Source organism: Myxine glutinosa, chromosome 1 (assembly GCF_964187855.1).
Source record: "Myxine glutinosa chromosome 1, kmMyxGlut1.1, whole genome shotgun sequence".
NCBI classification, from domain to species: domain Eukaryota; kingdom Metazoa; phylum Chordata; class Myxini; order Myxiniformes; family Myxinidae; genus Myxine; species Myxine glutinosa.
The window spans coordinates 215,663,767-215,691,255 of NC_136261.1; the positions used below are offsets into that span (position 1 = coordinate 215,663,767).

The 27,489-nt window shown below is 45.9% G+C and overlaps 1 protein-coding gene across 1 annotated transcript in view; it reads right to left on the reverse strand.

The window, feature by feature from the left end:
* LOC137434906 (uncharacterized) overlaps window positions 1-27,489 on the reverse strand; it is a 137,943-nt gene that overhangs the window by 104,955 nt on the left and 5,499 nt on the right. The window contains exons 2-3 of the mRNA XM_068128162.2: window positions 19,841-19,919; window positions 7,363-7,465 (exon numbers count right to left, since the gene is read on the reverse strand). Of these exons, the coding sequence (XP_067984263.2) occupies window positions 7,363-7,465; window positions 19,841-19,894 (157 nt within the window). The 5' untranslated portion in view covers window positions 19,895-19,919. The remainder of the gene's footprint in view (window positions 1-7,362; window positions 7,466-19,840; window positions 19,920-27,489) is intronic.

Here is a 27,489-nt window from a genome sequence, read left to right on the forward strand (position 1 = left end):
ATAGCCTTTATCGACTCCTTCTGCTTCAAAATCGTACATATCGTAGAAGTACTACGATCGTACTGCCTCGCCAAGTCGACAACACGCACACCTCGCTCATGTTTTTCGACGATTACATGTTTTATATCCAAGCACATCATCCTTTTCTTCTTCTCAGCACTGCCCTTGGCACTCAATTTCTTAGGACCCATGGTTAAAACTAAGAAATTTTCCAAAATAAACAAAATGCGAAAACAAAGCAACAGCGATACGGCAGAGATGCTTGCACGGCAAGATAACCACGTGAACTGAACGCTCGCTGGGCCACCTAGTGGCGGGTGGCGTAAGCTCGCTCGCTCGTAACTCAGATCTCGGCTCGCATCACAAAGCAAAAAATCGACCGAGCGATGGCTCGTATCTCGGAAAACTCGTAAGTTGGTGCACTCGTAAGTCAAGGTTTCACTGTATGTATGTGTATGTATATATATATATATATACACACACAGCAATACCCCGGCCTATGTCATTAATTGGTTCCATAAGCCGTGACGTAACTCGGTTTTTGACGTAAACCGGGCGTAATGTCTTAAAAATGCCTTAAAATGAAGACAAACACCGTAAAACTAGAGTAAACAAGCATTCTGAGTATTGCGCTGCAATACATGTCCCCTACCAAAGTTCAAAGTGCCATAACTTTGTCAAAAATGATCTAATATGCAAATTTATGCACGGTTGATGCTGGTTTTCAAACTTGATCTGAGGTATGCTGAGACACATGTGTCACGCCTCGCCTCGTTGATAAGCCCGCAAGGTCGCTCCGTGGAGCGGCCTGCACGTATTGCACTGTGTGAATTATATAAACTAGGGCATGCCCGTACTATACACAAAGAATTAAGTTAAGCACCCCTACACAACGAATTAAGGTAAGCACCCCCTAATATATATTCTTTGTGTATATGTATACATTGGCATATATTCTAAGGTATGTGAGATCAAATAATGATTGGTATGACATTAGCAATTATCCATTGATGAAATTGAGTGATCAAAGTGAAAAAAAGTGATTGGTTGAGTCAGTGATCCGATCACGTGGGTCCTACACACGTTATTGACGCAAAGATCGCTAGAGGTCTTCTCAGAACAATGACTGTACGTTAGAAAACATAAACGTCATCCACACTGTCCGTGATGGACCTATAGCTCCATACTTAAATTGAGGTGAAAATATGCCTAAAATTCCCAAAAAATTTCACCTTAAATTATTCAGAATAAAATATTGAAAACGGCATGATTGTTATGTTTTTATGTGACCATAATATCACTTCTCCAGAAAATATAGCAATATCATGGGTATATTACACTGTTTTGACGACAACAAACTTGTAATGTGCGAGGTTGTAAAAAAACGGGGGGGGTGCTTAACTTAATTCTTTGTGTATATATATATGTATATCTAAAATTATATCCCCCCCCTCTATTTACATGAAATGGTTTGGTCCAAAGCGAACGGCTTGCGAGTACGGTGACAATCCCCCCCCCCCCTCTATTTACATGAAATGGTTTGGTCCAAAGCGAACGGCTTGCGAGTACGGTGACAATCCCCCCCCCCCCCTCTATTTACATGAAATGGTTTGGTCCAAAGCGAACGGCTTGCGGAGTTTGGTAAAGAAATCGCCATAGCGTGCACGTAATTAGTTTTAAAACATAGTTTAACGGCAACATAGTTTGCCAACGTGAAATAAATGAATACGCTCTCAAATGTGCCGTCCGAGGCAGAGTCTGTTCGCCACGTTCGGCACACGTGATAGCTCGCTGCTCTCTGATTGGTTGAATCGTTTTTTGGACATAGCTCGGTAACTACTTGTCCGATTAATATGAAACCTTGAAAAGGCACATCCTCGGGTCCCCAGCAATATACCTGGCAGGTTTCAAGTATATCGGACCCGTGGTTGTCGAGAAACAGCGGTCACAGACATACATACATACATACGTACATACATACACACAGAGATTACTGGAATTATAGATAGACTAGGGCATGCCCGTACTATATCTATATCTAAAATTATATCCCCCCCCTCTATTTACATGAAATGGTTTGGTCCAAAGCGAACGGCTTGCGAGTACGGTGACAATCCCCCCCCTCTATTTACATGAAATGGTTTGGTCCAAAGCGAACGGCTTGCGGAGTTTGGTAAAGAAATCGCCATAGCATGCACAAACGCGCAGGAAAGCGAAAGAATCGCAAATTAGTTTTAATTAGTTTTAAAACATCGTTTAACGCCAACATAGCGGCAACATAGTTTGCCAACGTGAAATAAATGAATACGCTCTCAAATGTGCCGTCCGAGGCAGAGTCTGTTCGCCACGTTCGGCACACGTGATAGCTCGCTGCTCTCTGATTGGTTGAATCGTTTTTTGGACATAGCTCGGTAACTACTTCTCCGATTAATATGAAACCTTGAAAAGGCACATCCTCGGGTCCCCAGCAATATACCTGGCAAGTTTAAAGTATATCGGACCCGTGGTTGTCGAGAAACAGCGGTCACAGACATACAGACATACAAACATACAAACATACACACAGAGATTACTGGAATTATAGATAGATTATTACCAACTCACGGTCTGAGGTACTAGCGATTCAAGAGATATCCATTTTTTTATGACACATTGGAGAAGCCAATGCGAGGTTTCTTCTTCCTCAGCTTGTCATAACTCTGTCAAATGCGATCGAGTTTTAAAAAGTCAGAATTTGACCAAATCTGTTTGATTCGTTTGTTAATATACCTCAGCTATTGACAAATCTTAAATTAGAATTTTATTTGAGGTTAAAATGACCGCGACAGGTCGTGTCCAACGATGCTTTCAGTCTGTACATGTGATAAATAATTAAATCCGCACACTTGACGCCTCTTCTTCTTCACGCAATAACAACTTCTACCTTCCAGACCATACATCCAATCATCTTGAAATTTTGCACACTTGTTACTCGTCATGACTTCTACTATAGTATGAAGTTTCACGTCGATCAATAAAGCGATTCAAGAGATATCCATTTTTTTAATATTTTCGTTTAATTAACGATATCTGCCAAAGTTTCCCTTCGATTGGATCAAAAATGAGGGAGGGGCTCGGTTTTAAAGGTTCATGCTTAAAAACGTCATAACTCTGAAACCATGTGACGCATGACGTCATGCTCGCTGACTTTTTTGTTCGTCATGGGTATGCGATTCTGCCTGCAAAGTTTGGCCTCGATCTGTTCAGCCGTTGCAGAGAAAAAGGGGTTTTCGTGTTTTCACGAAAAACAATATGGTGCCCGAACCACGTGACATGTGACGTCATAATTACCATTAAAATATTCTACAGACCGAGTCCCTCCTATGGTGAAAAGTTGATCTCAATCGGTCCTATTATTGCAGAGAAAATCTTTTTTACAGGAAATTAAAACTTAAAATGGCACTGAGTTAAGGATCATCAGAATTATCAGAATTCCCAAAGTTCAAAGTGCCATAACTTTGTCAAAAATGACCGAAACGTCGTGAAGTTCGAACTTGATCTGTACCTTATCATGAGGAAACGATGTGCCAAGTTTGAAATCGTTAGCATTAAGCGTTTAGAAAAAAAGTCCAGAAAACTGTTCTTTGCGTGACGGACTGACAGACTGACGGACTGACAGACTGACGGACAGAGGGACGGCGTGCAAACCTATAGTCCCCTCCGGTGTACACCGGTAGGGGACTAATAACTGGAGGAGGCTGCGGCTTCGCCCTGAATCATGGCCGCTCCCCGTCGGAGTCCCTCCGTTGTTTTCTATCGGTCGGGTCTTCTCCTCGAACGGGGTGACCGGCACAGACGTCTCGACCGTGATCGGGCTTGTGTGCCGAGTGGCTCCGCGGCCCGCTTCACCACGGCGTGCTTTACCCAACGTGTCCGTCTGTCCGAGCAGTTTCACCGGTGGTCGTGTCGTGTCGTCTGTGACGAACGAACGAGCTCAGGGTTCCGTGAACCCGGCCGGCCACCCCGGGGATCGACGCTCGCCTCCGAGTCGTAGGCATGCCCCGTCTTTCCTCGAGTGGCCGAAGTTGCGTGCTTCTTTTTTTTTGGACGATGCGATATACGCAGAAACGACGATGTACAGGCAGGCATTTGCAAATCCATGCACATGTGCACATGCACACGTCGATCGGTTCGTCGACGCCAGATGCCGGCGAGGTGCCCGACGAGGCACCCCGGCTCGGGGCATGACACGGTCGTTCGTTTCACATGGGCCATGGGGCCTGACCTCGTCGCGGACATTGCACACTCTGCACGGTGACGTGACAAGACGTCTGCCACGGACGGTCGTCCGAGCCGGCATCGTCGTCATGTTTCGCCGTTGCCACGTTGCGTTGGTTGTTTTCCACAGTAAAGGAATAATCACATAACAATGAAAGGCAAAGCAAGCACGCGACCGCAGCACAGGACAAAATGCATATGGCGTCGCCTTTGTTTTGAATGAGAACCAGCAGCTACGCGTACGTATAGCGTATTAAATTATAGCGTACGCGCATGAAATTTACTCTAGAAGAGTGGCGTAAAGTCGGATTTGACGTCGGTCGAAATGACGTAAAACGGGGTATTGCTGTGTGTGTATATATGTGTATGTATGTATATATATATATATATATATATATATATATATATATATCCCTTAGCCCTCTGTAACCCCCTCTCTTCCATGAGTCTTAATTTTGGAAAAGTCTTAATCTTAGTCTAAGTCTCATGAGTCTTAATCTTAATTTTTATCTCTTCCTCCCCCCCCCCCCCCCCCCCCCCCCCCACTGTCCCAACATGAAAACAAAATGTAATTTTTCGTTTTTTTTAATGAAATGAAACATCATTCGCACTTACTATAGCATGGGCATGTAGGATGGCTGAGAGAGGTACGCAGGCAGGATGGCTCGCCTCTAAACCGTCTAGCCAGGGTTTGCATCCCGACCCAGCTATAAACTGTCATCCTAGTGTTTCACATGTACGGTGATTCATCAATGTGTGTGGCCGTCCCTCATATGGACATCTGCCTGTATTAGTTGGTGGATATTAAGGATCCCACAGTATGTTTGGTGAAGAGAAAACGAGTTATCGCAGGTACACTGGCCAAATTCCAAATTCCTGCTCTGACCTTAGTCGAGTGTCAGGCCAAGCCAGCTGGTGAAAACTTGGGCTAAAAGTTTTCCCCGGCCAACCCAAGAATGTGGAAATACCGTACTTGTGACAATTAAACAACAATAAGAAGAATAACAAGTACAGATACATTCAAAGTACACCACCCCCATGCCAAATAAATAAATAACATCTTCCAGCACGGCATTGCCAGGGAGCCTTAGGCGCCTGGCGATAACGCCGTGCAGCACATAGAGATGGTATTGGGAGGGAGAATGAATGAATGAATGAATGAATGATCGTTTTAAGGCCATTTTTCCCCGCTAGAGCAGGGGTTAGCCTTGCGGGCCCCATGACAATCATGGTTCCCTGTTTGAGGCAATGTTTTTATGGCCGGATGCCCTTCCTGACGCCAACCCTTGGTCACGCTCTTACGATGCACAGGGATACAGTGTGCCTATTCAATCTAGGAGGGAGAGGTGTACAATAATTGATTCAGTAATTGTGTAATTAAAATCAAGAAATATTAATTGTAAAAATAATTTCTTAATCAATTGGCTAATAGCATACCTCAACCACCAGTGTTTCATCTGAAGCTGTATCTTTTTGAAAATTAATCAAATGTCATTAATCGGGGAAGAAAAAAAAATTCCATGAAGAAATAATAAATTCATTCATTGATTAATCAATAAATCAATAATAACCTTTATAGCCACATCACTTGGACACTTTCGTGTCCGAGTATCAGCTTCCTCGCTCAAAATGTGCCCGAGATATTGCCCAGATGAGAAAGGAAATAAATAAATGATTAATAATGAAAATAAATAAATAATAATCGTGAAAAAATTAAATCATTAATCAATTGGTTAATAGAATACCTAAACCACCACTGTTTCATCCGAATCTGTAACTTTAAAAAAAATTAATTAATCAAGTCATTAATCGAATAATTAAATAATTAATCGTTTGATTAATCAATAGATCAAAAATACTGTTTACAGCCAAATGACTTGGTCATTGTCATGTCCAAATATCAGCTTCCTAACTCAAAAGGTGCCTGAGATATTGCCCAGATGAGAAAGGAAATAAATAAGTACTTAAATAATCGATAATAATTAATTCATCTATTAATTGATTAATCAAAAAACAAGAAATACCGTTTTTCCAAAGTACTTGCTCACTATTGTGCCAAAATTTCAGCTCCCCAGCTCAAAGGATGGCTGAGATATCGCCCGGACAAACAAACAAGAAAACAAAAAAAGAAACCGCAGAGAAAACTGAGTACTCCCTTTCAGCGCGCGTCATCACTGGGCCCCCTTCGGTGCCCGGCGATGACGTCATGCAGCACCTGGAGATGGAACAGGAAAGGAGCGGTGTACAATATGCATTTCCTATGGCATGTACCTTCATGCATCAAGCACCAAACATGATATGCAACTGGTTAATTTTGTTTCATTCAATAAATGATCACGTGCAAAATAGGTGAGAGCAACCTAAATGTGCAAGTAAAGTTCCACCATGTAATTCACACCCAGTGCAACATCCGGCCTACAATAGCTTGTGCACATGTTCATACAAAGAGCAGGATGCAGGGAAGGGTTTCGCAGAGCAGTATATTGTACAATGCAAACATGTAGTGTTAACCTCGAGCAGAGGCAAAGGGCAAGGAAGCAATGCAAAATGATTGCAAATTGCTTGTTTCAGTGAAAAATAAATATACAAAGACTTCAACAAGGACCATGGTGTAATGAAACACAAACTTCAGTGTTCTGCCTTAAGGGCACAATAATTTATCAAAACGTTTTCTTGTTAAATAAGCTGGTGTAATAATAAAAACCTGGTTACCCTCCCCAATTTGAAGCTGAACGCTCACTTCTATCCCTCTATTCTCTCATCTGTTGGATGAGGGTCTCTGTGTATGTTGTCTCCTGTCCCTGCCTCCAACCTTCAAAATCGCTGCTCACAGTCACCTCATGCTCTCAAAAACCCACCGCTGCTCTATTCTCCTCTTGCAGACCCCCTACCCAACCCACAACTAGCCCTTTGCTTTTTGCCACTCATCCATTCATGTGCAATGCCTTGAAATTTTTGTCGTAGTTGGTACTATTTGGCAAACAGCAGTATGCATGTTTCATAAATCATACACACAACTCAGAATGATGCTTTGTTTGGCCATTGCAGGTGTTCTAGAAGTACACATTACAGGTGCACCAGCTATTCAGCCATGACATCACTTACCTGCTTCCGCCACCATGCTTCTCTGCACATCATTCTTATCCTCTTTTAAGGAAACGATCACTGCTGGGTCTTTTTCTTCCTGCCCACTCAATGTTAGACTGTCCTACACACAACAACACAACACACAATTTGAACACAACAGTAATCTATATTTTAAAGTAAAATTGTATATTTGTTGAGATTTTGACAGTTATGAGACCGGCCCCTGAAGAGAGAAATATGAATGAATGAATGATCGTTTTAAGGCCATTTTCCCCGCTAGAGCGGGGGTTAGCCTTGCGGGCCCCATGACAATCATGGTTCCCTGTTTGAGGCAATGTTTTTATGGCTGGATGCCCTTCTTAGCACCAACCCTTAGTCGCCTCTTACCATGCGCAGGGATACGGTGTACCTATTCTAAATCGGGGTACACACCGCGATCATTCATCCCAGCAAGCTGGTACTCAATTTGCCGACCTCGGAAGGATGACAGGCTGAGTCAACCCCCCTGGCGTTAATTCAGCGATCGACCAGGATTTGAACCCAGGATCCTGGGATCCCAAACCGACACCCTGACCGCTAAGCCAACACCAGGCTCCCCTGAAGAGAGAGAACATCGATAACACATATAACTCCCGAGAATCAGTTATCCCGTTCGTAGGTGTGCTCGGTCTCGAAGGAAACAGGCCAAATGCATTGTGTGGGTTTAGATAGGTCTTTATTCCGTCTCTTTAATTACCTCCACCACCGAAGGTGGATGGAGGTTATGTTTTCACCCCTGTCTGTGTGTTTGTTTGTAACTTGGCTAAAAAAATAATTTTTGACAAGTATGTTGATCACTCCGGTTTGTGTGTTTGTATGTTTGTTTGTCTGTCCGCTCACTTATACTTGCAGACAGGTCACAATTTTAAACCGATCTTCACAAAACTTCACGAAATGGAAGAGTTTGTGGTCCGACAAAATCCTATATATTTTTGAGTTCAAAAAGTGAACAACCTTTGCAAATTTCTAAAATCCTCAATTTTCATCCGATCGTCTTGAAATTTGAATCCGATTAATATATCAGCGAAATGAATTCAACATTGAGATCAACATAAGCCAAAAGGTCAACATAGGCCAAAAGGTCAACAACCCAGCTGCTCGTGGACTCTGTGTCCTTCTCTCCTGACAAGGTGGAGAAGTCTCTGTCAAACCTCGACTGTCAAACCTGATTCTGCAACTGGACCAGACGGCATCAGCCCACTGGTCCTAAAATCTTGCTCTGCCACTCTTTCTCACCCCCTCTCTGTTCTCTTCACCCTCCCTTTTGCTCAAGGTCATCTGCCATCAGCTTGGAAATCAGCCAACATTACTGCTTTACACAAAAAATGTGAAAAAACAGATCCTTGCAACTACAGACCAATCAGCCTGCTCCCAATAATTAGCAAGGTCATTGAATCCATCATCGTTTCTGACATCAAATCCTTCCATTTCTCCAACGGCTTGATCTCGGATTATCAATTTGGATTCAGACCAGGTCATTCTACTCTGAACATGCTGCTTTTGCTGTATCAACAATGGATGGAGGTCCTCAATGCCAAACAGGAAATTAGAGCTGTCTCCCTTGACATATCTCGTGCCTTCAATACGATCTGGCACACCGCCCTGCTCACCAAACTCTCCTCCTTTGGTATCCATGGAAATCTTCACGCATGGCTGGCGGACTTCCTCTCTAGTCGTAGTCAACGTGTGGCCCTGAATGGGTTTCTCTCATCTCCTCTTCCTGTTCAGGCTGGAGTTCCCCAAGGCAGTGTTCTGGGCCCTGTGCTTTTTCTGGTCTTCATCAATGATCTCTCTGACTCTCTTGAAAATTCTCTATCTCTTTGCTGATGACTCCACTCTCTGCCGCTCCATTCCTCATCCCTCAGATCGGCAGTCTGCAGCCTCCTCACTCTCTGCAGACCTGGACAAAATCACAGACTGGGCAAACAAGTGGAACATGTCTTTCAATCCTGACAAATCTCACTCTTACAATGTCTCTCCAAAAAGACCGACTGGACAACCCTCCCATCTACTTTCTGAATAATCCTCTCCAAGAAGTTCTGTCACTCAAGCTTTTGGGTCTCACTATCTGCCATGATCTTTCCTGGGAAAACCACATTTCCAAGCTGGCCTCCAAAGCCAGTCGCCGACTGGGCATCCTCAGTCGTGCGAAGTCCTTCCTTGGCACACCTGAGCTCCTCACCACATACAAGGCTTTCATCCGCAGCTCAATGGAGTACTGCTCTCCCCTCTGGGCTGGTGCTCCTGCCTCACACCTAGCTCGTCTTCACGCTGTTGAAACCAAAGCGTTCAGAATCATTGGAATCTCCCGCGATGACGCTATCTCCGAGGGCCTTTCACTTAATCACCGCAGGCAGGTTGGTGGTCTTTCCGTCTTCTACCGACTCCTCTCCGGCCTTGCTCCCCCAGCTCTCTCTGGGCTCTGTCCCCCAAATATTCCTGCAGGTCGCACAAGATCTGCCTGCAACCCTCTTATGGTTAAACTGCCAAAATCAAGACTCTCTGCTCACCTTCACTCCTTCATTCCTCTTTTCTCCCGCCTTTTCTCCCGCCTCTTTTCTCCCTCACTCTCTTCAATCCCACTCCTCCCTCCAGGTCTTTAAAACCTGGAGGGAGGAGTGGGAATGTCTGCTGCTCTTCTCAGGTGTGCTGTTCGCCCCGCCCCCATTAACTCCTTGCCATCCACGGTGGTCCCTCTCGGCTCTCCCCCCGTTGGTATTTTTGTGCACATAAGATTGTTCACGGTTCTGTTTAAATATTATTTAAATATGTATAACCTTTCCCCTTCAGTGTTTTACTCAGTGGTATTTTACAACACGCTGTTTTTCTTCCTATTTAAAAGGCTTTTCTCAATTTCCTCTCCAACTAATTCCACCTCAAAAAAAAGAAATTCAATATCTTATACGTCTCCCTCACTACATGGTCTAAATTCACATTCATTCCATCCCTCCTCCATCATTCTGAACCGGATTGCTAACTTGAAAATCACAACAAACCCAATTTGTTTTCAATGTTCGTCTTTCATTAATCATCCACTTTCTAAACTCCCCTCTTGCCCCTCCCATCCAAATCCCTCCCCTTGCACCTACACTCCTAAACTCCCCCCTTGCCCCGCCACTCTTAAACTCCCCCCCTACCCCTCCACTCCTGAACTCCCCCCTTGCCCTTCCACTCCTGAACTCCCCCCTTGCCCTTCCCCTCCTAAACTCCCCCCTCACTCCTCCCCTTCAAAACTCCCCCCCAACCCCTCCCATTCAAATCTCCCCCCATACCATTCCTCTCCAATTCTCCCTCCTCCCCCCTCCTCCTCAAAGCTGCCTCCTCCCCACTTCGTGTCCCTTCTATCTCATACCTCCACCCCCCCCCCCCAACCTTCTTCTTTCCTCTGCCCCCCCTCAAACAACCCCTCTCTGTGCCTCATCCCTTCACCTTCAAACCTTTCATCCTCCTCATCCTTCCCTTTCTTGGAACTCTTCTGCAATCGCTGACACACTAACAACTGCTCTCCCTACCTCCCCCTCTCATCCTTCATCTTACCCTACTCCTCCCCTCCCCTGTCCTGTTCCCGATGCTCCCCCTCTCTCTTCATTAACGGTATGGACCTCAAACATCCGGGGCCTTCGCTCAAACCTGACTGATCTCTCCATACAGGTTGCTTCTGACAATCCAGATTTGATCTGCTTGACAGAGACTTTCCTCCTTCAAGATGTCTCTGATTCCTTAATATCTCTTCCTGGTTACTCCCTCCTCCGGTATGATAGACCTGAGCCTCGGCCTGGTGGTGGGGTGGCTATCTTTATCAAAAACTCTCTTCCTCACTCTCCTTGCACTGCCCTCTCTCCTCCTCACCCCCAGGAGTACCTCTGGCTACGGCTTCCTCTCCGCTCCCACCTTTTGTTCATATGTGTTCTGTACCGTCCCCCAAACAGTGATGACTCCATCTACATTTCACTGTCTGACAACATGGACCAACTTCTATCCACTCATCCCAACTCTCTCTTCCTCATATGTGGTGACTTCAATTGTCATCATGCCACCTGGTTGGGTGTGGGTTCCTCTCTCACCAGTCATGGCACCTCAGCAAAGGACTTCTGTGACTCACTGGGATTGACACAATCTGTCAATTTCCCAACCCGGATCTCAGCCAATGGAGTATCTTCTCTTCTAGACTTGGTTATGACTAACTTCCCTGCTAATGTCTGCTGCTCTTCTTCTGCTCCAATCGGTTCTTCTGATCATGTGCTTGTCAAAGTGGACATCTCTCTGGCCATTCTCAGAGAGCCTCCTCAGCGTCGACGAGTCTGGCATTTCACTCAGGCCGACTGGGACGGTCTTCAAGCAGCCATCAATCGTCTGGATTGGTCTCCCATCTCCACTGCCTCTGACATCAATTCTTCCTGGGAATTCTTCCAAAGCAAACTGATCTCTCTCATGCACAGATTTATCCCATCTCGCCTTCAGTTGTCTTACCCTTCCTCCCGTCCATGGTACACTGAATCTTGTGGTGAGGCAGTTGCCCTGAAACAACTTGCCTTTGCCTCTTGGAAGGCTAATCCAACTGAAGGAAATCTCAGTTCCTTCCACCAAGCTCGGAACAAGTGTGTGTCTACCCTCAGGAGTGCCAGGAAGCACTATCTCTCCTCACTCAAGAATGAACTCTCAAACCTGTCTCCTTCCTCCAAATCCTGGTGGCGTCTGGTCAAATCCGTTTCTGGTGTTTGTTCCCCCTCCATCCCCTCCCTTACCTCAAATGGCCACACAGTTGACATCGCACGTGACAAAGCCGAATGCCTCAACTCTGTGTTTGCCTCAAAATCCTTAGTCCCAAACCCATCTCTCTCTGTTCCCACCTTTCCCAGTCGAACCAAACTGCTCCTGGACTCTGTGACCTTCTCTCCTGACAAGGTGGAGGAGTTTTTGTCAAACCTCGACTCTGATTCTGCAACTGGACCAGATGGCTTCAGCCCACGGGTCCTAAAATCCTGCTCTGCCGCTCTATCTCACCCTCTCTCAGTTCTTTTCACCCTATCCTTTGCTCAAGGTCATCTGCCAGCATCCTGGAAATCAGCAAACATTACCGCTTTACACAAAAAAGGTGCAAAAACAGATCCTTGCAACTACAGACCAATCAGCCTGCTCCCAATTATCAGCAAAGTCATGGAATCCATCATTGCTTCGGATATGAAATCTTTCCTCTTCTCCAATGGCTTGATCTCTGATCATCAATTTGGTTTCAGACCAGGTCACTCTACTCTGGACATGCTGCTTCTGCTGTCTCAACAATGGATGGAGGTCCTCAATGCCAAACAGGAAATCAGAGCTGTCTCCCTTGACATATCACGTGCCTTCGATACGGTCTGGCACCCAGCTCTGCTCACCAAACTCTCCTCCTATGGTATCCATGGAAATCTCCATGCATGGCTTGCGGACTTCCTCTCTGGTCGTAGTCAACGTGTGGCCCTGAATGGATTTCTCTCATCTCCCCTTCCCGTTCAGGCTGGAGTTCCCCAAGGCAGTGTGCTGGGCCCTGTGCTTTTTCTGGTCTTTATCAATGATCTCTCCGACTCTCTGGAAAATCCTCTGTATCTCTTTGCTGATGACTCCACTCTCTGCCGCTCCATTCCTCTTCCCTCAGATCGGCAGTCTGCAGCCTCCTCACTCTCTGAAGACCTGGACAAAATCACAGACTGGTCAAACATGTGGAACATGTCTTTCAATCCTGACAAATCTCACACTCTTACTATGTCTCTCCTAAAAGATCGACTGGACAACCCTCCCATCTACTTTCTCAACAATCCTCTCCAAGAAGTTCTGTCGCTCAAGCTTTTGGGTCTCACCATCTGCCATGATCTTTCTTGGGAAAACCACATTTCCAAGCTGACCTCCAAAGCCAGTCGCCGACTGGGCATCCTCCGTCGTGCGAAGTCCTTCCTAGGCACACCTGAGCTCCTCACCACATACAAGGCTTTCATCCGCAGCTCAATGGAATACTGTTCTCCCCTATGGGCTGGTGCTCCTGCTTCACACCTGGCTCGGCTTCACGCTGTTGAATCCAAAGCTTTCAGAATCATTGGAATCTCCCGCGATGAAGCTATCTCTGAGGGCTTTTCACTCACTCACCGCAGGCAGGTAGGTGGTCTTTCTGTCTTCTACCGACTCCTCTCCGGCCTTGCTCCCCCAGCTCTCTCTGTGCTCTGTCCCCCAAATATTCCTACAGGTCGCACAAGATCTGCCAGCCACCCTCTGATGGTTAAACTGCCGAAATCTCGGCTCTCTGCTCACCTTCACTCTTTCATTCCTCTTTTCTCCCGCCTCTGGAACAAACTCCCACACTCACTTCAATCACACTCCTCCCTCCAGGTCTTCAAAACAGCTGTTCACCACCATCTCTTATCTTCCCCCATCCAAAACCTTGATCTTTTCTACCCCCACTAATTCACCCCAGATCCACCTTGTTTGAAATTCCAACTTCTTTCCTGGAAGTCTTGGCAGTGTCCATATGTTTTATACCTCTCCCACCCCCCCCCCCCCCCTTCTCATGCCTCCCCCCCAAAGCCCTCTCCCTCCCACAGTTCTCTCGATGTCTCCATGTCTCTCGGTCCCTGCTCTCAAATGTTGTGTTTGTGTCCTTCCCCCTCTCTCCCCATCTTGTCTACCGCTCCCGATGTTATTTGTTTTGTGTGTCTGTTTGTCTTTCTGTGTGATTAATGTTCGCTCTTTCACGAGCCTCGATCTTGTATACAAAAAAAAAAAAAAAAAAAAAAAAAAAAACGGCTGTTCACCACCATCTCTTATCTTCCCCAATCCAAAACCTTGATCTTTTCTACCCCCGCTAATTTCACCCCAAATCCACTTTTTTGAGGTGACTTTTGACTTCTTTCCTGGAAGTCCTTGGTGTCCTTGCGTTTTATACCTATCCTGCCTCCCCCCAGGCCCTCTCCCTCCCAAAACATCTCCCGATGTCCCTGCTCTCAAATGTTGTGTTCGTGTGCTTCCTCCCCTTCTCTCCCCATCTTGTCGACCGCTCCCCTTTTTATATACTTTGTTTGCTTGTTTGTTTGATTTGTTTGTTTGATAAATGTTAGCTCTTTCACGAGCCTCGACTCTGTATACAAAAAAAAAAATTTTTTTTTATCTTCCCCCATCCAAAATCTTGATCTTTTCTACCCCCGTTAAAACACCCCAAATCCACCTCTTTCAATCCCCAACTTCTTTCCTGAAATTCCTAGAAGTGTTCATTTGCTTTATACTGTGTACACCTCCCTCCTCCTTCCACAGATCTACCAACGTCCCTGTTCTCTCCTGTTGTTGTACCTCTGTGCTTCCCTCTCTCTCTCTCTCCCCCTCGTCTCCCGCTCCCTTCATTGTATGTTATGTGTCTGTGCATGTTTTCATGTTTTGTGTTAGCTCTTACACGAGCCTCGATTCTGAATACAAAAAAATAATAATAATAAATATTAAAACCTTTTCAAATCTCTAAAATCCTCATTTTCATCCGATTGACTTGAAATTTGAATAGGATTTTCATATCAGCTAACTGAATTCAACCAACAACTTTTTTTTGATCAACATAGATCACAAGGTCAACATAGGCCAAGAGTCAACCACTTTTTTTTCCAAATTCCTAAAATCCTCAATTTTAATCCGATTGACTTGAAATTTGAATACGATTTTCATATCAGCAAATGGTTTTACATCCCACCCGTTTTGTCTAATTCTCTCCATTGGCTCGACTTGGTGTGTGCAAATAGATAGCTGGGAAGTTTTACCCCAACGATCGCTCATATTACTCGCAAGCGTGCATTTATGGTTCCGCTCAGCCGTAAGTAATAAGTAGATACATTGATGTGCTCTTCGGGCATGTACACCAATTGGCATCGCTAAACCACCGGAAAGGTAACACTTTTGTAAAAGGGCAAGGACCCTGCCAGGTTTGGCGGTATCAATCGATGTCTGTAGTTGCGTAATGATCCGTTGGGCCGCAGACTTATCAGTGGCACAGCGGCCTGTAAGTTTGGAGGTCGGTGAGAGTCCAAAAAGTCCCCCTCGTGGTGAACCCCGATTCTGTAACAATATATTTGTTTGTTTATTTATATACAAACAAAACAACATGCATTTTAAAGGCCATTTTCCCTGCTAGAGCGGGGGTTAGCCTTGCGGTCCCCATGACAATCTTCTCCATTTTGCCCTATTTTCTGCATCTCTCCTTGTTAACCCCCTTGCCCGCATTTCTTCTTCCACCATCTTTAGCCAAGTCTTTCTCGGTCTTCCCCGTCTTCTACTTCCTTCTACATTCATTTCCATCACTCTTCTCAACCAGTCACTTTCATCCTTCCTCAACACATGACCAAACCATCTCAACCTGTTCCTCTTCACAGCATCAATCACAGGCTCTATTCCCATCATCTTTCGCAATTCATCATTTGTCTTCCTCTCTCTCAACGATACTCCGCACATCCGTCGAACCATTCGCATTTCCACCCTTTCCAACCTTCGTTGCTGCTCTACGTTCATTACCCATGTCTCGCTCCCATAAATCATAACACTTCTCACACATGCAGCATACACCTTTCCCTTCAGCTTCAACGACACTCCCCTCATCATCAGCACGCCACTCAATTCCCGAAACTTCTTCCATGCACATCTCACTCGAGCAACCGTTGCCGAGTCTGATCCACCTTCTCCATTCAGCATGTCTCCGAGGTAGCAAAATGTTTTCACACCTTCCAGCTTCACACCGTCTCCAAGATCCAACTCAACATTTCCTCCATCTGCAGCTCCCTCTGTGCACACCTTACATTTGAATGTAGCTGCCACACTGGTTAATGACCCTCTCAGACCACTACATTTTTGATGAACCCACTCAGCGCACATTGTACACTGAATGGAGTTCACTCCGACACCCTTCCTACACACAGCACAGGGCCACTTCCCAGTTCTTTCCACCTCACCACATGCTTTACCACTTGCCATCACCTTCGTCTTTCCGATATTCACCTTCAGACCTTTTGTCTCCATACATTCCTTCCACGTGTTCATCTTTTCCTTCAGTCCATCCATACTTTCCGCAATCAACACCAGATCATCTGCATACAACAACTCCCACGGTAAACCCTCCTTTACGTTCTGAGCCAGCACCTCCATCACAGCTACAAATAGTAGTGGACTTAGTACCGACCCCTGATGCACTCCCACCTTCACCTCAAACTCACCACTGTTCCCGTCCTTCGTCCTTACAGCTGTGCGCGCTCTTTTGTACATTGCCATCACTACTCTGATCAACCATTCCTCCACTCCTAACTTCCTCAATGCCCATGTCAATACTTTGCGTGGAACCCGATCGAATGCTTTCTCCAGATCAACAAACCCAAGAAACAACTTCTTCCTCTTCTCCATGTACTTCTCCTGCAACTGCCTCACAATGAAAAGCGCGTCTGTCGGTCCTCTTCCTGGCATAAATCCAAACTGCATTTCGTCGATCTTCACTTTCTTCCTTATCCTCCTCTCCAACACCCTTTCCAATACCTTCATTCCATGCTCCAATAACTTTATCGCTCGGTACGAGCCACACTCCAGAGGGTCACCTTTCCCCTTGTATAGAGGGACGAGGGTACTCAGTTCCCAATCCACTGGAATGCGGCCTTCTTTCACCACCAGATTACAGATCTCTGTCATTCTCTTCACACCCCAACTTCCTGCTGCCTTCAACATATCTCCCACAACTCCCGTCGGCCCTCCCGCTTTTTTACCCTTCATTGCTTTTATCGCTTCCTCAACTTCCTTCTCAGTTATCTTCTCTGCCGGTCCTAAAACTGGATTACTCTCTATGTTGCCATCCCATTCATTCTCAGTATTCAACAGCATTTCCATATATCTTTTCCATCTTCCTTTAATTCCATCTGGGTCGACAACGATTTGTCCCACTTCATCCTTCAAGCAGCTCACCCCCATCACATCACACCTCTCTTTCGCTATCTGCTTTGCAATCCTGAATACTGCTCTCTGACCCTCTTCCGAATCCAAGCGTTCTCCGAACATTTTCCTACATGCCTCCTGTGCCTTTGCTACCTCTTTCTTTGCAGCCTTCTTGGCTGCCTTATAACTTTCATGCTCTGCCTTTTCTGCCCCCATACCCTTCGCCTTCTGCCACTCCTTGAACTTCTTCCTCTTCTCGTCAATCCTCTTTCCAACTTCATCATCCCACCACCATGTTTCCGAGTGCCTCGGTGGTCCTTTTGTCCATCCACATACCTCACCAACGGCTCCCAACAGACTAGCTTTCATTGACATCCAACCACTTTCAAGCTCAACCACATCATCCTCGACCCTACTCAGCCTCTCTTTTAATGCCTCCCTTACTGTCACCTCTTTCAACCTCCACACCTTCATTCTCGGTTGGTACTTCACCCGCCGAGCTCTCCTCGCACCTTTCACCCTTACGTCACAGACAACCAAGTGGTGCTGTGAAACAGCCTCCTCCCCCGGGATTACCTTTGTGTCTCGGAGGTGCCCCCTATCTCGCCTACGCACCATCAGGTAGTCAACGGTTGTCGTCGACCCACCTGACGTGTATGTAACAAGCTTATTATCCTCTTTCTGGAACTGAGTATTACAAATCAACAAATCAGCTCCATCAGCAAACTCCAAAATCCTTTCACCTTCTCCATTTCTCACACCATATCCGTAACCCCCATGAACTCCCTCAAAACCATCCATACTCCTTCCCACATGTCCATTTAGGTCTCCTCCTACCACAACAACTTCCTCATCTTTCACGTTTTCCATCAGCTGCTCTATCGCACACCAGAACTTGTCCTTCTCTTCATCGCTCCGACCAACCTGCGGAGCATATCCCGAGATGACGTTCACCAAGAGCTTTCCAATCATCATTTTCACCATCATCAACCTATCACTCACTCTAGTCACACTCACCACACTGTCTACAAACTCCTCAGAAAACAGGACACCAACACCATTCACGCCCTCCAGGCACCCTTGCCACACAAACTTGTATTTCTGTCCCTGCCTACCCTTCACCATTCTCACACCACTTCCCTTCCATCTCGCCTCTTGCACACAACATATGTCCACTCTTCTTCTGACCAATACTTCCACCACTTCTCCTGATCTCCCTGTCATTGTCCCTACATTCCATGTCCCAAACCTCAGAAACCGATCTCCACTTCGGGCTGTACCCTGCCCACATGTAGTTGTAATTGTCATGGTTCTCTTTTTGAGGCAATGTTTTTTATGGCCGGATGCCCTTCCTGACGCCAACCCTCTTAGTCGCCTCCTACGACACGCAGGGATACGGCGTACCTATTCTTATCCAGGGTACACACTGGGAAACGTTTAAAACATGGAAATCCTGGGGGGGGGGGGGGGGAGGGGGGATCACCGCTGCGGTTTAAACATATTTAAATAAATATTTAAACAAAACCATGAAAACAATCTGGGAAAAGTCTCTAAGTGAGAACGTGGATTTGAGAAAGCAGGAGCAGAGGTGAAAGAACAAACGAGAATATAGGGGGCGGGGCACAAGTCGAGACGAGGAGGCCGCACGAGACACCAGGCCGCACGAGGCGCGGACAAAGAAACGACTAATTACACACAAATTTGCAACAACTACAAAACCAAAACCAAATAGAAACACACAATAACACATACACAACAAAATACGCAGCGGAAATTTGACAAAGAAACGAACGGGAAAACACTCAAACTTTGATGCCGTGGAGAGATCAAAGCAAGCCCCGTCGCTCGAGGGACCGGAAGTACCGGAAGTCCTATATATTTATATATTTATATAGTCCTATATATTTATTTATATATGCTTCAAAAATTAAAAACTAAAAAAATTCAACTCGGTCAAGTGTAAGTAAATGCCAATTTGCGCAAAATTAACCTGGCGGATGTGAAGACGTTACGTCCCTTACCCACAGGTGGTTATAATGGTGCAAAGAGTTTAAAGTAAGTTCTGGTGGACACAGCAGACTCGAGGAACCACTGCAATTGGGATCGTTATAAATAAAGTTTAGCAGTAAAACCTGAAACTACAGTAATTTGGGGAAATAAGATATGACTGAGACAACAAATTGTGACACAAAGTGAAAATACAAAATGAAACATCGAATCACGTGCACTGGAGAATACGAACTTCTCCATTGTTTATTTTAGGGTTAAACAGAAACTCGAGTGGCATGACAGGATCCATAAAAGTGGTCGAAATGGAGAGCTGGGCGAGGAGATCAAGACTTGACAAGAATAAGCAGGTAGGTGGGGGGCGTGGAGGAATTCTAGAGGCACCAATGGAAAAATATCAAAGCAAACAAATCACTTTAGGTTTTGCACAATTCAGAAAGAGTAATCTTGATCCAAAAGCCAAGACAGAAGATTAAACTTGGTGCCAAGCACCTAAGGCTAAGCACAAAAAGTTGTACTCAAGTAAAGACGTCACCTGTGATATACATGACAGGCTGCAAGGCGGTTTGCTCAACATCTCCACATCCATGGCCCAGGAGAAGAATTTGCAGAGCCTGTTCACAAAGGTAATGCCTCATAAGGTCATCGTGCATCACTTGGTCTATAGTCAATACCAATGCAGCATTCTTGAGGGAAAAAAACTTGAATATTTCAAGTCGATTAATGGGATATTTAAATACATTTACATACAAAAAGGAGGGAGAAGGTAATGACCACTACTGTTGTTATTTACGGACACTCCTGAATCCACACAAGAGTTTGCCTTTCTCAACCAAAGGTTTCTAACAACAACCCACTGTTCTAGCCATATCATTAAACATCCCACATGAAGGGTATGGCAATGTCATTGAGAACCTTGCTTGCTTCATTCAATCTCAGCTGCCCATAAATGCATCTTTTGTGACCCTTGGGAATGCTTGTGCGGTTCTTCAATCAACAATTAGAATATCAGAATGCAGTGATCACGGAACTCCATTAAAAAAAATTAATTAAACTTCACCACTGTAATTATTTCCAAAATAAAATAAAATAAATTAAATTAATTAATTAAAAAATAAATAAATAAGAATTTCCACCACAGCTCTTCTTTCTGTACAACAACACACACACAACAGGCATTTTAAGGCCATTTTCCCTGCAAGAGCGGGGGTTAGACTTGCGGTCCCCATGACAATGTTCTCCATTTTGCCCTATTTTCTGCATCTGCCCTTGTTAACCCCCTTGCCCGCATTTCTTCTTCCACCATCTTTAGCCAAGTCTTTCTCGGTCTTCCCTGTCCTCTACTTCCTTCTACATTCATTCCCATCACTCTTTTCAACCAGTCACTTTCATCCTTCCTCAACACATGACCAAACCATCTCAACCTGTTTCTCTTCACAGCATCCATCACAGGCTCTATTCCCATCATCTTTCGCAATTCATCATTTGTCTTCCTCTCTCTCAACGATACTCCACACATCCAGCGAACCATTGGCATTTCCACCCTTTCCAGCCTTCGTTGCTGCTTTACGTTCATTACCCATGTCTCACTCCCATAAATCATAACACTTCTCACACATGCAGCATACACCTTTCCCTTCAGCTTCAATGACACTCCCCTCCTCGTCAGCACGCCACTCAGTTCCCGAAACTTCTTCCATGCACACCTCACTCGAGCAACCGTTGCTGAGTCTGATCCACCTTCTCCATTCAGCATGTCTCCAAGGTAACAAAATGTTTTCACACCTTCCAGCTTCACGCCATCTCCAAGGTCCAACTCAACATTTCCTCCATCTGCAGCTCCCTCTGTGCACACCTTACACTTAAATGTAGCTGCCACACTGGTTAATGACCCTCTCAAACCACTACATTTTTGATGAACCCACTCAGCACACATTGTACATTGAATGGAATTCACTCCGACACCCTTCCTGCACACAGCACACGGCCACTTCCCAGTTCTTTCCACCTCACCACATGCTTTACCACTTGCCATCACATTCGTTTTTCCGATATTCACCTTCAGACCTTTTGTCTCCATACATTCCTTCCACTTGTTCATCTTCTCCTTCAGTCCATCCATACTTTCTGCAATCAACACCAGATCATCTGCATACAACAACTCCCACGGTAGACCCTCCTTTATGTTCTGAGCCAGCACCTCTATCACAGCTACAAATAGTAGTGGACTTAGTACCGACCCTTGATGCACTCCCACCTTCACCTCAAACTCACCACTGTTCCCGTCCCTTGTCCTTACAGCTGTGCGCGCTCTTTTGTACATTGCCATCACGACTCTGATCAACCATTCCTCCACTCCTAACTTCCTCAATGCCCATGTCACTACTTCACGTGGAACCCTATCGAATGCTTTCTCCAGATCTACAAACCCAAGAAACAACTTCTTCCTCTTCTCCATATACTTCTCCTGCAACTGCCTCACAACAAAAAGCGCGTCTGTCGTTCCTCTTCCTGGCATAAATCCAAACTGCATTTCGTCAATCTTCACTTTCTTCCTTATCCTCCTCTCCAACACCCTTTCCAATACCTTCATTCCATGCTCCAATAACTTTATCGCTCGATATGAGCCACAGTCCAGAGGGTCACCTTTCCCCTTGTATAGAGGGACGAGGGTACTCAGTTCCCAATCCACTGGAATGCGGCCTTCTTTCACCACCAGATTGCAGATCTCTGTCATTCTTTTCACACCCCAATTTCCCGCTGCCTTCAACATATCTCCCACAACTCCAGTCGGCCCTCCCGCTTTTCTACTCTTCATTGCTTTTATCGCTTCCTCAACTTCCTTCTCACTTATCTTCTCTGCCGGTCCAAAAACTGGGTTACTCTCGATGTTGCCATCCCATTCATTCTCTGCATTCAACAGTATTTCCATATATCTCTTCCATCTTCCTTTAATTCCATCTGGGTCCACAACAAATTGTCCCACTTCATCCTTCAAGTAACTCACCCCCATCACATCACACCTCTCTTTCGCTATCTGCTTTGCAATCCTGAATACTGCTTTCTGACCCTCTTCCGAATCCAAGCGCTCTCCGAACATTTTCCTACATGCCTCCTGTGCCTTTGCTACCTCTTTCTTTGCAGCCTTCTTGGCTGCCTTATAACTTTCATGCTCTGCCTTTTCTGCCCCCATACCCTTCGCCTTCTGCCACTCCTTGAACTTCTTCCTCTTCTCGTCAATCTTCTTTCCAACTTCATCATCCCACCACCATGTTTCCGAGTGCCTCGGTGGTCCTTTTGTCCATCCACATACCTCACCAATGGCTCCCAACAGACTATCTTTCATTGACATCCAACCACTTTCAAGCTCAACCACATCATCCTCCACCATACTCAGCCTCTCTTTTAATGCCTCCCTTACTGTCACCTCTTTCAACCTCCACACCTTCATTCTCGGTTGGTACTTCACCCGCCGAGCTCTCCTCGCACCTTTCACCCTTATGTCGCAGACAACCAAGTGGTGCTGTGAAACAGCCACCTCCCCCGGGATCACCTTTGTGTCCCGGAGGTGCCCCCTATCTCGCCTACGCACCAGCAGGTAGTCAACGGTTGTCGTCGACCCACCTGACGTGTATGTAACAAGCTTATTATCTTCTTTCTGGAACTGAGTATTACAAATCAACAAATCAGCTCCATCAGCAAACTCCAAAATCCTTTCACCTTCTTCATTTCTCACACCATATCCGTAACCCCCATGAACTCCCTCAAAACCGTCCATACTCCTTCCCACATGTCCATTTAGGTCTCCTCCTACCACAACAACTTCCTCATCTTTCACGTTTTCCATCAGCTTCTCTATTGCACACCAGAACCTGTCCTTCTCTTCATCACTCCGACCAACCTGCGGAGCATATCCCGAGATGATGTTCACCAAGAGCTTTCCAATCATCATTTTCACCATCATCAACCTTTCACTCACTCTAGTCACACTCACCACACTGTCTACAAACTCCTCAGAAAACAGGACACCAACACCATTCACGCCCTCCGGGCACCCTTGCCACACAAACTTGTATTTCTGTCCCTGCCTACCCTTCACCATTCTCACACCACTTCCCTTCCATCTCGTCTCCTGCACACAACATATGTCCACTCTTCTTCTGACTAATACTTACACCACTTCTCCTGATCTCCCTGTCATTGTCCCTACATTCCATGTTCCAAATCTCAGAAACCGATCTCCACATCGGGCATCAGACGTTTCGTCGTCATAAATGGAATGATTTCCACCCTTGCTTCGATCGGGTTCCCCACCTTGAGTTTTGACGAGAGGGAGTGGGGTCCCCCATGGGGTACTTCGGGCTGTACCCTGCCCATATGTAGTCGTAATTGTCATGGTTCTCTTTTTGAGGCAATGTTTTTATGGCCGGATGCCCTTCCTGACGCCAACCCTTTTAGTCGCCTCTTACGACACGCAGGGATACGGTGTACCTATTCTAAACCGGGGTACACACCAGGTCTTCTTTCTGTACCATGTTTCATAATCTCGAGCCACCTCTTTCAGGGTAATGCACTTCCTTCTTAACATGGTTTTAGGCTTGTGGAGGAGCTTCAACACAAACCACGCACAAACATGCAGACAAATACACGAGACGAAACTCGACTTGACTTCAGACAAACAGCCACTGAGCTTGGGAGAAATGACGCAACTTTCCAAGGTACTCTGGATTCTGGTGATATCTTCATGACATCATTTTTCTCTGGCAAGGCAATTAAGGAGAAATCTCCACAACCCCACGGACCCACTCCCTTTTGACCACTCCCTCATGGGAGACCAACCCATGGGGTTTGTCTGTGCTCTATTCTCTAAATGCTGAACATCAAGTGTGTAAGCAGCGCATACCATTTGAAATGACGCAGTTAGGGTTAGGGTTAGTTGTAAAAGGAGCACCAGAAACACAGGAGCACCAGAAGTAAGACTCGGCCGAAGTCAGAATTAAACCGCCGACCTCCCAGACTCAAAGTTCATGCTCAAACCATTATGAAACCGAGTCTGGCACTACCAATGTTTTTAGGCTTACAAGGAGATGCAGCAACAAAAAGGCTGCTTTGAATTCATAGTAACAAAACAAGTCCACAAGCATTACGGTATGTAGGGTCATGATTTTTACTACCTCTATTTAACTAACGGTTAAGGAGAAGTAACTGTGGTCATGTGGAGGTCTTTTTGTGGTGGATCATGTCAATATAGCACAGAAATAGGGTGAAGCCCCCCTGGTCACCAAGTGCTGAGAAGTGCAGAATCCAGATCAGATGAGGCCTATCCAGATAGGTACTACCTCGTACGCAGTCGCCAACTGATGAGGAGCAGATTGTCATGGAGGAGCAGGGAACCAACACGAATCCCAAGGATAAATCCTCCATGACATTGAATCCACTTGCCAACTCTTCCATGCCAAACAAAGAAGGCATGAAAGTTGAATGTGATTTTGGTCCTCAGGTGCTAAATAACACCAATAACCTATCTGAATCTCAAAAGCGCAGTGATTGTCCAAGTTGAAAACGATGACCACCACATACCTTGACTTATTACCAGCTCGAGAACCAAGTGCAAAAGCCTGTTTTGTGTAAATACATGTTGGATCACATGTGATTAGGGTACCGAACCCCATGTAACCCTGGTTAGGTCCACTGGTTTTGGCTAGTACAGCCGGATCACGAGTCTGCATGTATCCAAACATCTAGTGTCTGGAGACGAATCATCTGCCAAGTTGTTGCAATGGTAACGGGGATATTTGACCCGATTTGATATTGACAAAAACCTTGACAAAACAATTTTTTTTTTTTTTTTTTTTGTATACTGAATCGAGGCTCGTGAAAGAGCTAACATTTATTTCACAAACAAATCAACCAGACAAACAAAATATACAAAAAGAGGGAGCGGAAGACAAGATGGGGAGAGAATGGGAAGCACACAACCACAACATTTGAGAGCAGGGAGAAGTGTGGGAGGGAGAGGGCTTGGGGGGAGGAGGCGTGGGAAGGGGGGGGGGGGGGGGGGGGGGAGAGGTATAAAACACAAGGGGACCGAAAATAGCGGGGGTAGAAAAGATCAAGGTTTTGGATGGGGGAGGATAAGAGATGGTGGTGAACAGCTGTTTTAAAGACCTGGAGGGTGGAGTGGGATTGAAGAGAGTGAGGGAGTTTGTTCCAGAGGCGGGAGAAAAGAGGAATGAAGGAGTGAAGGTGAGCAGAAAGTCTTGATTTTGGCAGTTTAACCATAAGAGGGTTGCAGGCAGATCTTATGCGACCTGTAGGAATATTTGGGGGACAGAGCCCAGAGAGAGCTGGGGGGGCAAGGCCAGAGAGGAGTCGGTAGAAGACGGAAAGACCACCAACCTGCCTGCAGTGAGTGAGGGAAAGGCCCTTGGAGTTAGCTTCATCGCGGGAGATTCCAATGATTCTGAACGCTTTGGTTTCAACAGCATGAAGACGAGCTAGGTGTGAGGCAGGAGCACCAGACCAGAGGGGAGAGCAGTATTCCATAGAGCTGCGGATGAAAGCCTTGTATGTGGTGAGGAGCTCAGGTGTGCCAAGGAAGGACTTCGCACGACGGAGGATGCCCAGTCGGCGACTGGCTTTGGAGGCCAGATTTGAAATGTGGTTTTCCCAGGAAAGATCATGGCAAATAGTGAGACCCAAAAGCCTGAGTGACAGAACTTCTTGGAGAGGATTATTCAGAAAGTGGATGGGAGGGTTGTCCAGTCGGTCTTTTCGGAGAGACATCGTAAGAGTGTGAGATTTATCAGGATTGAAAGACATGTTCCATTTGTTTGCCCAGTCTGTGATTTTGTCCAGGTCTGCAGAGAGTGAGGAGGCTGCAGACTGCCGATCTGAGGGATGAGGAATGGAGCGACAGAGAGTAGAGTCGTCAGCAAAGAGATAGAGAGGATTTTCAAGAGAGTCAGAGAGATCATTGATGAAGACCAGAAAAAGCACAGGGCCCAGAACACTACCTTGGGGAACTCCAGCCTGAACAGGAAGAGGAGATGAGAGAAACCCATTCAGGGCCACACGTTGACTACGACCAGAGAGGAAGTCCGCCAGCCATGCGTGGAGATTTCCATGGATACCAAAGGAGGAGAGTTTGGTGAGCAGAGCAGGGTGCCAGACCGTATCGAAGGCACGTGAAATGTCAAGGGAGACAGCTCTAATTTCCTGTTTGGCGTTGAGGACCTCCATCCATTGTTGAGAAAGCAGAAGCAGCATGTCCAAAGTAGAGTGACCAGGTCTGAAACCAAATTGATGATCAGAGATCAAGCCATTGGAGAAGAGGAAAGATTTCATATCTGAAGCAATGATGGATTCCATGACTTTGCTGATAATTGGGAGAAGGCTGATTGGTCTGTAGTTGCTAGGATCTGTTTTTGCACCTTATTTGTGCAAAGCGGTGATGTTGGCTGATTTCCAAGCAGATGGCAGATGACCTTGAGCAAAAGAGAGGGTGAAGAGAACAGAAAGAGGGTGTGAAAGAGCGGAAGAACATGATTTTAGGACACGTGGGCTGATGCCGTCAGGACCAGTTGCAGAATCAGAGTCGAGGGTTGACAGAAACTTTTCCACCTTGTCAGGAGGAAAGGACACAGAGTCCAGGAGCAGCTGGGTACGACTGGGTACGGTGGGTACAGAGAGGGATGGGTTTGGGACACAAGATTTAGAGGCAAACACAGAGTTGAGGCATTCAGCCTTTTCACGTGCGGAGTCAGCCGTTAAGCCGTTTGAGGTGAGGGAGGGGATGGAGGGGGAACAAACACCAGAAACAGATTTGACCAGACGCCACTAGGATTTGGAAGAGGGAGGCAGATAAGAGAGTTCGGTCTTGAGAACGGTGAGATATTGCCTCCTGGCTCTCTTGAGGGTGGACACACACTTGTTTCGGGCTTTGTGAAAGGAAATGAGATTTCCTTCCGTTGGATTTGCTTTCCAGGAGACGAAAGCAAGTTGTTTCAGGGCAACAGCCTCACCACAAGATTCCGTGTACCATGGATGGGAGGAAGGGTATGACAACTGAAGACGAGATGGGATAAATCTGTGCATGAGAGAGAGCAATTTACTTTGAAAGAATTCCCAGGATGAGTTGATGTCAGAGGCGGTAGAGATGGGAGACCAGTCCAGATGATTGAT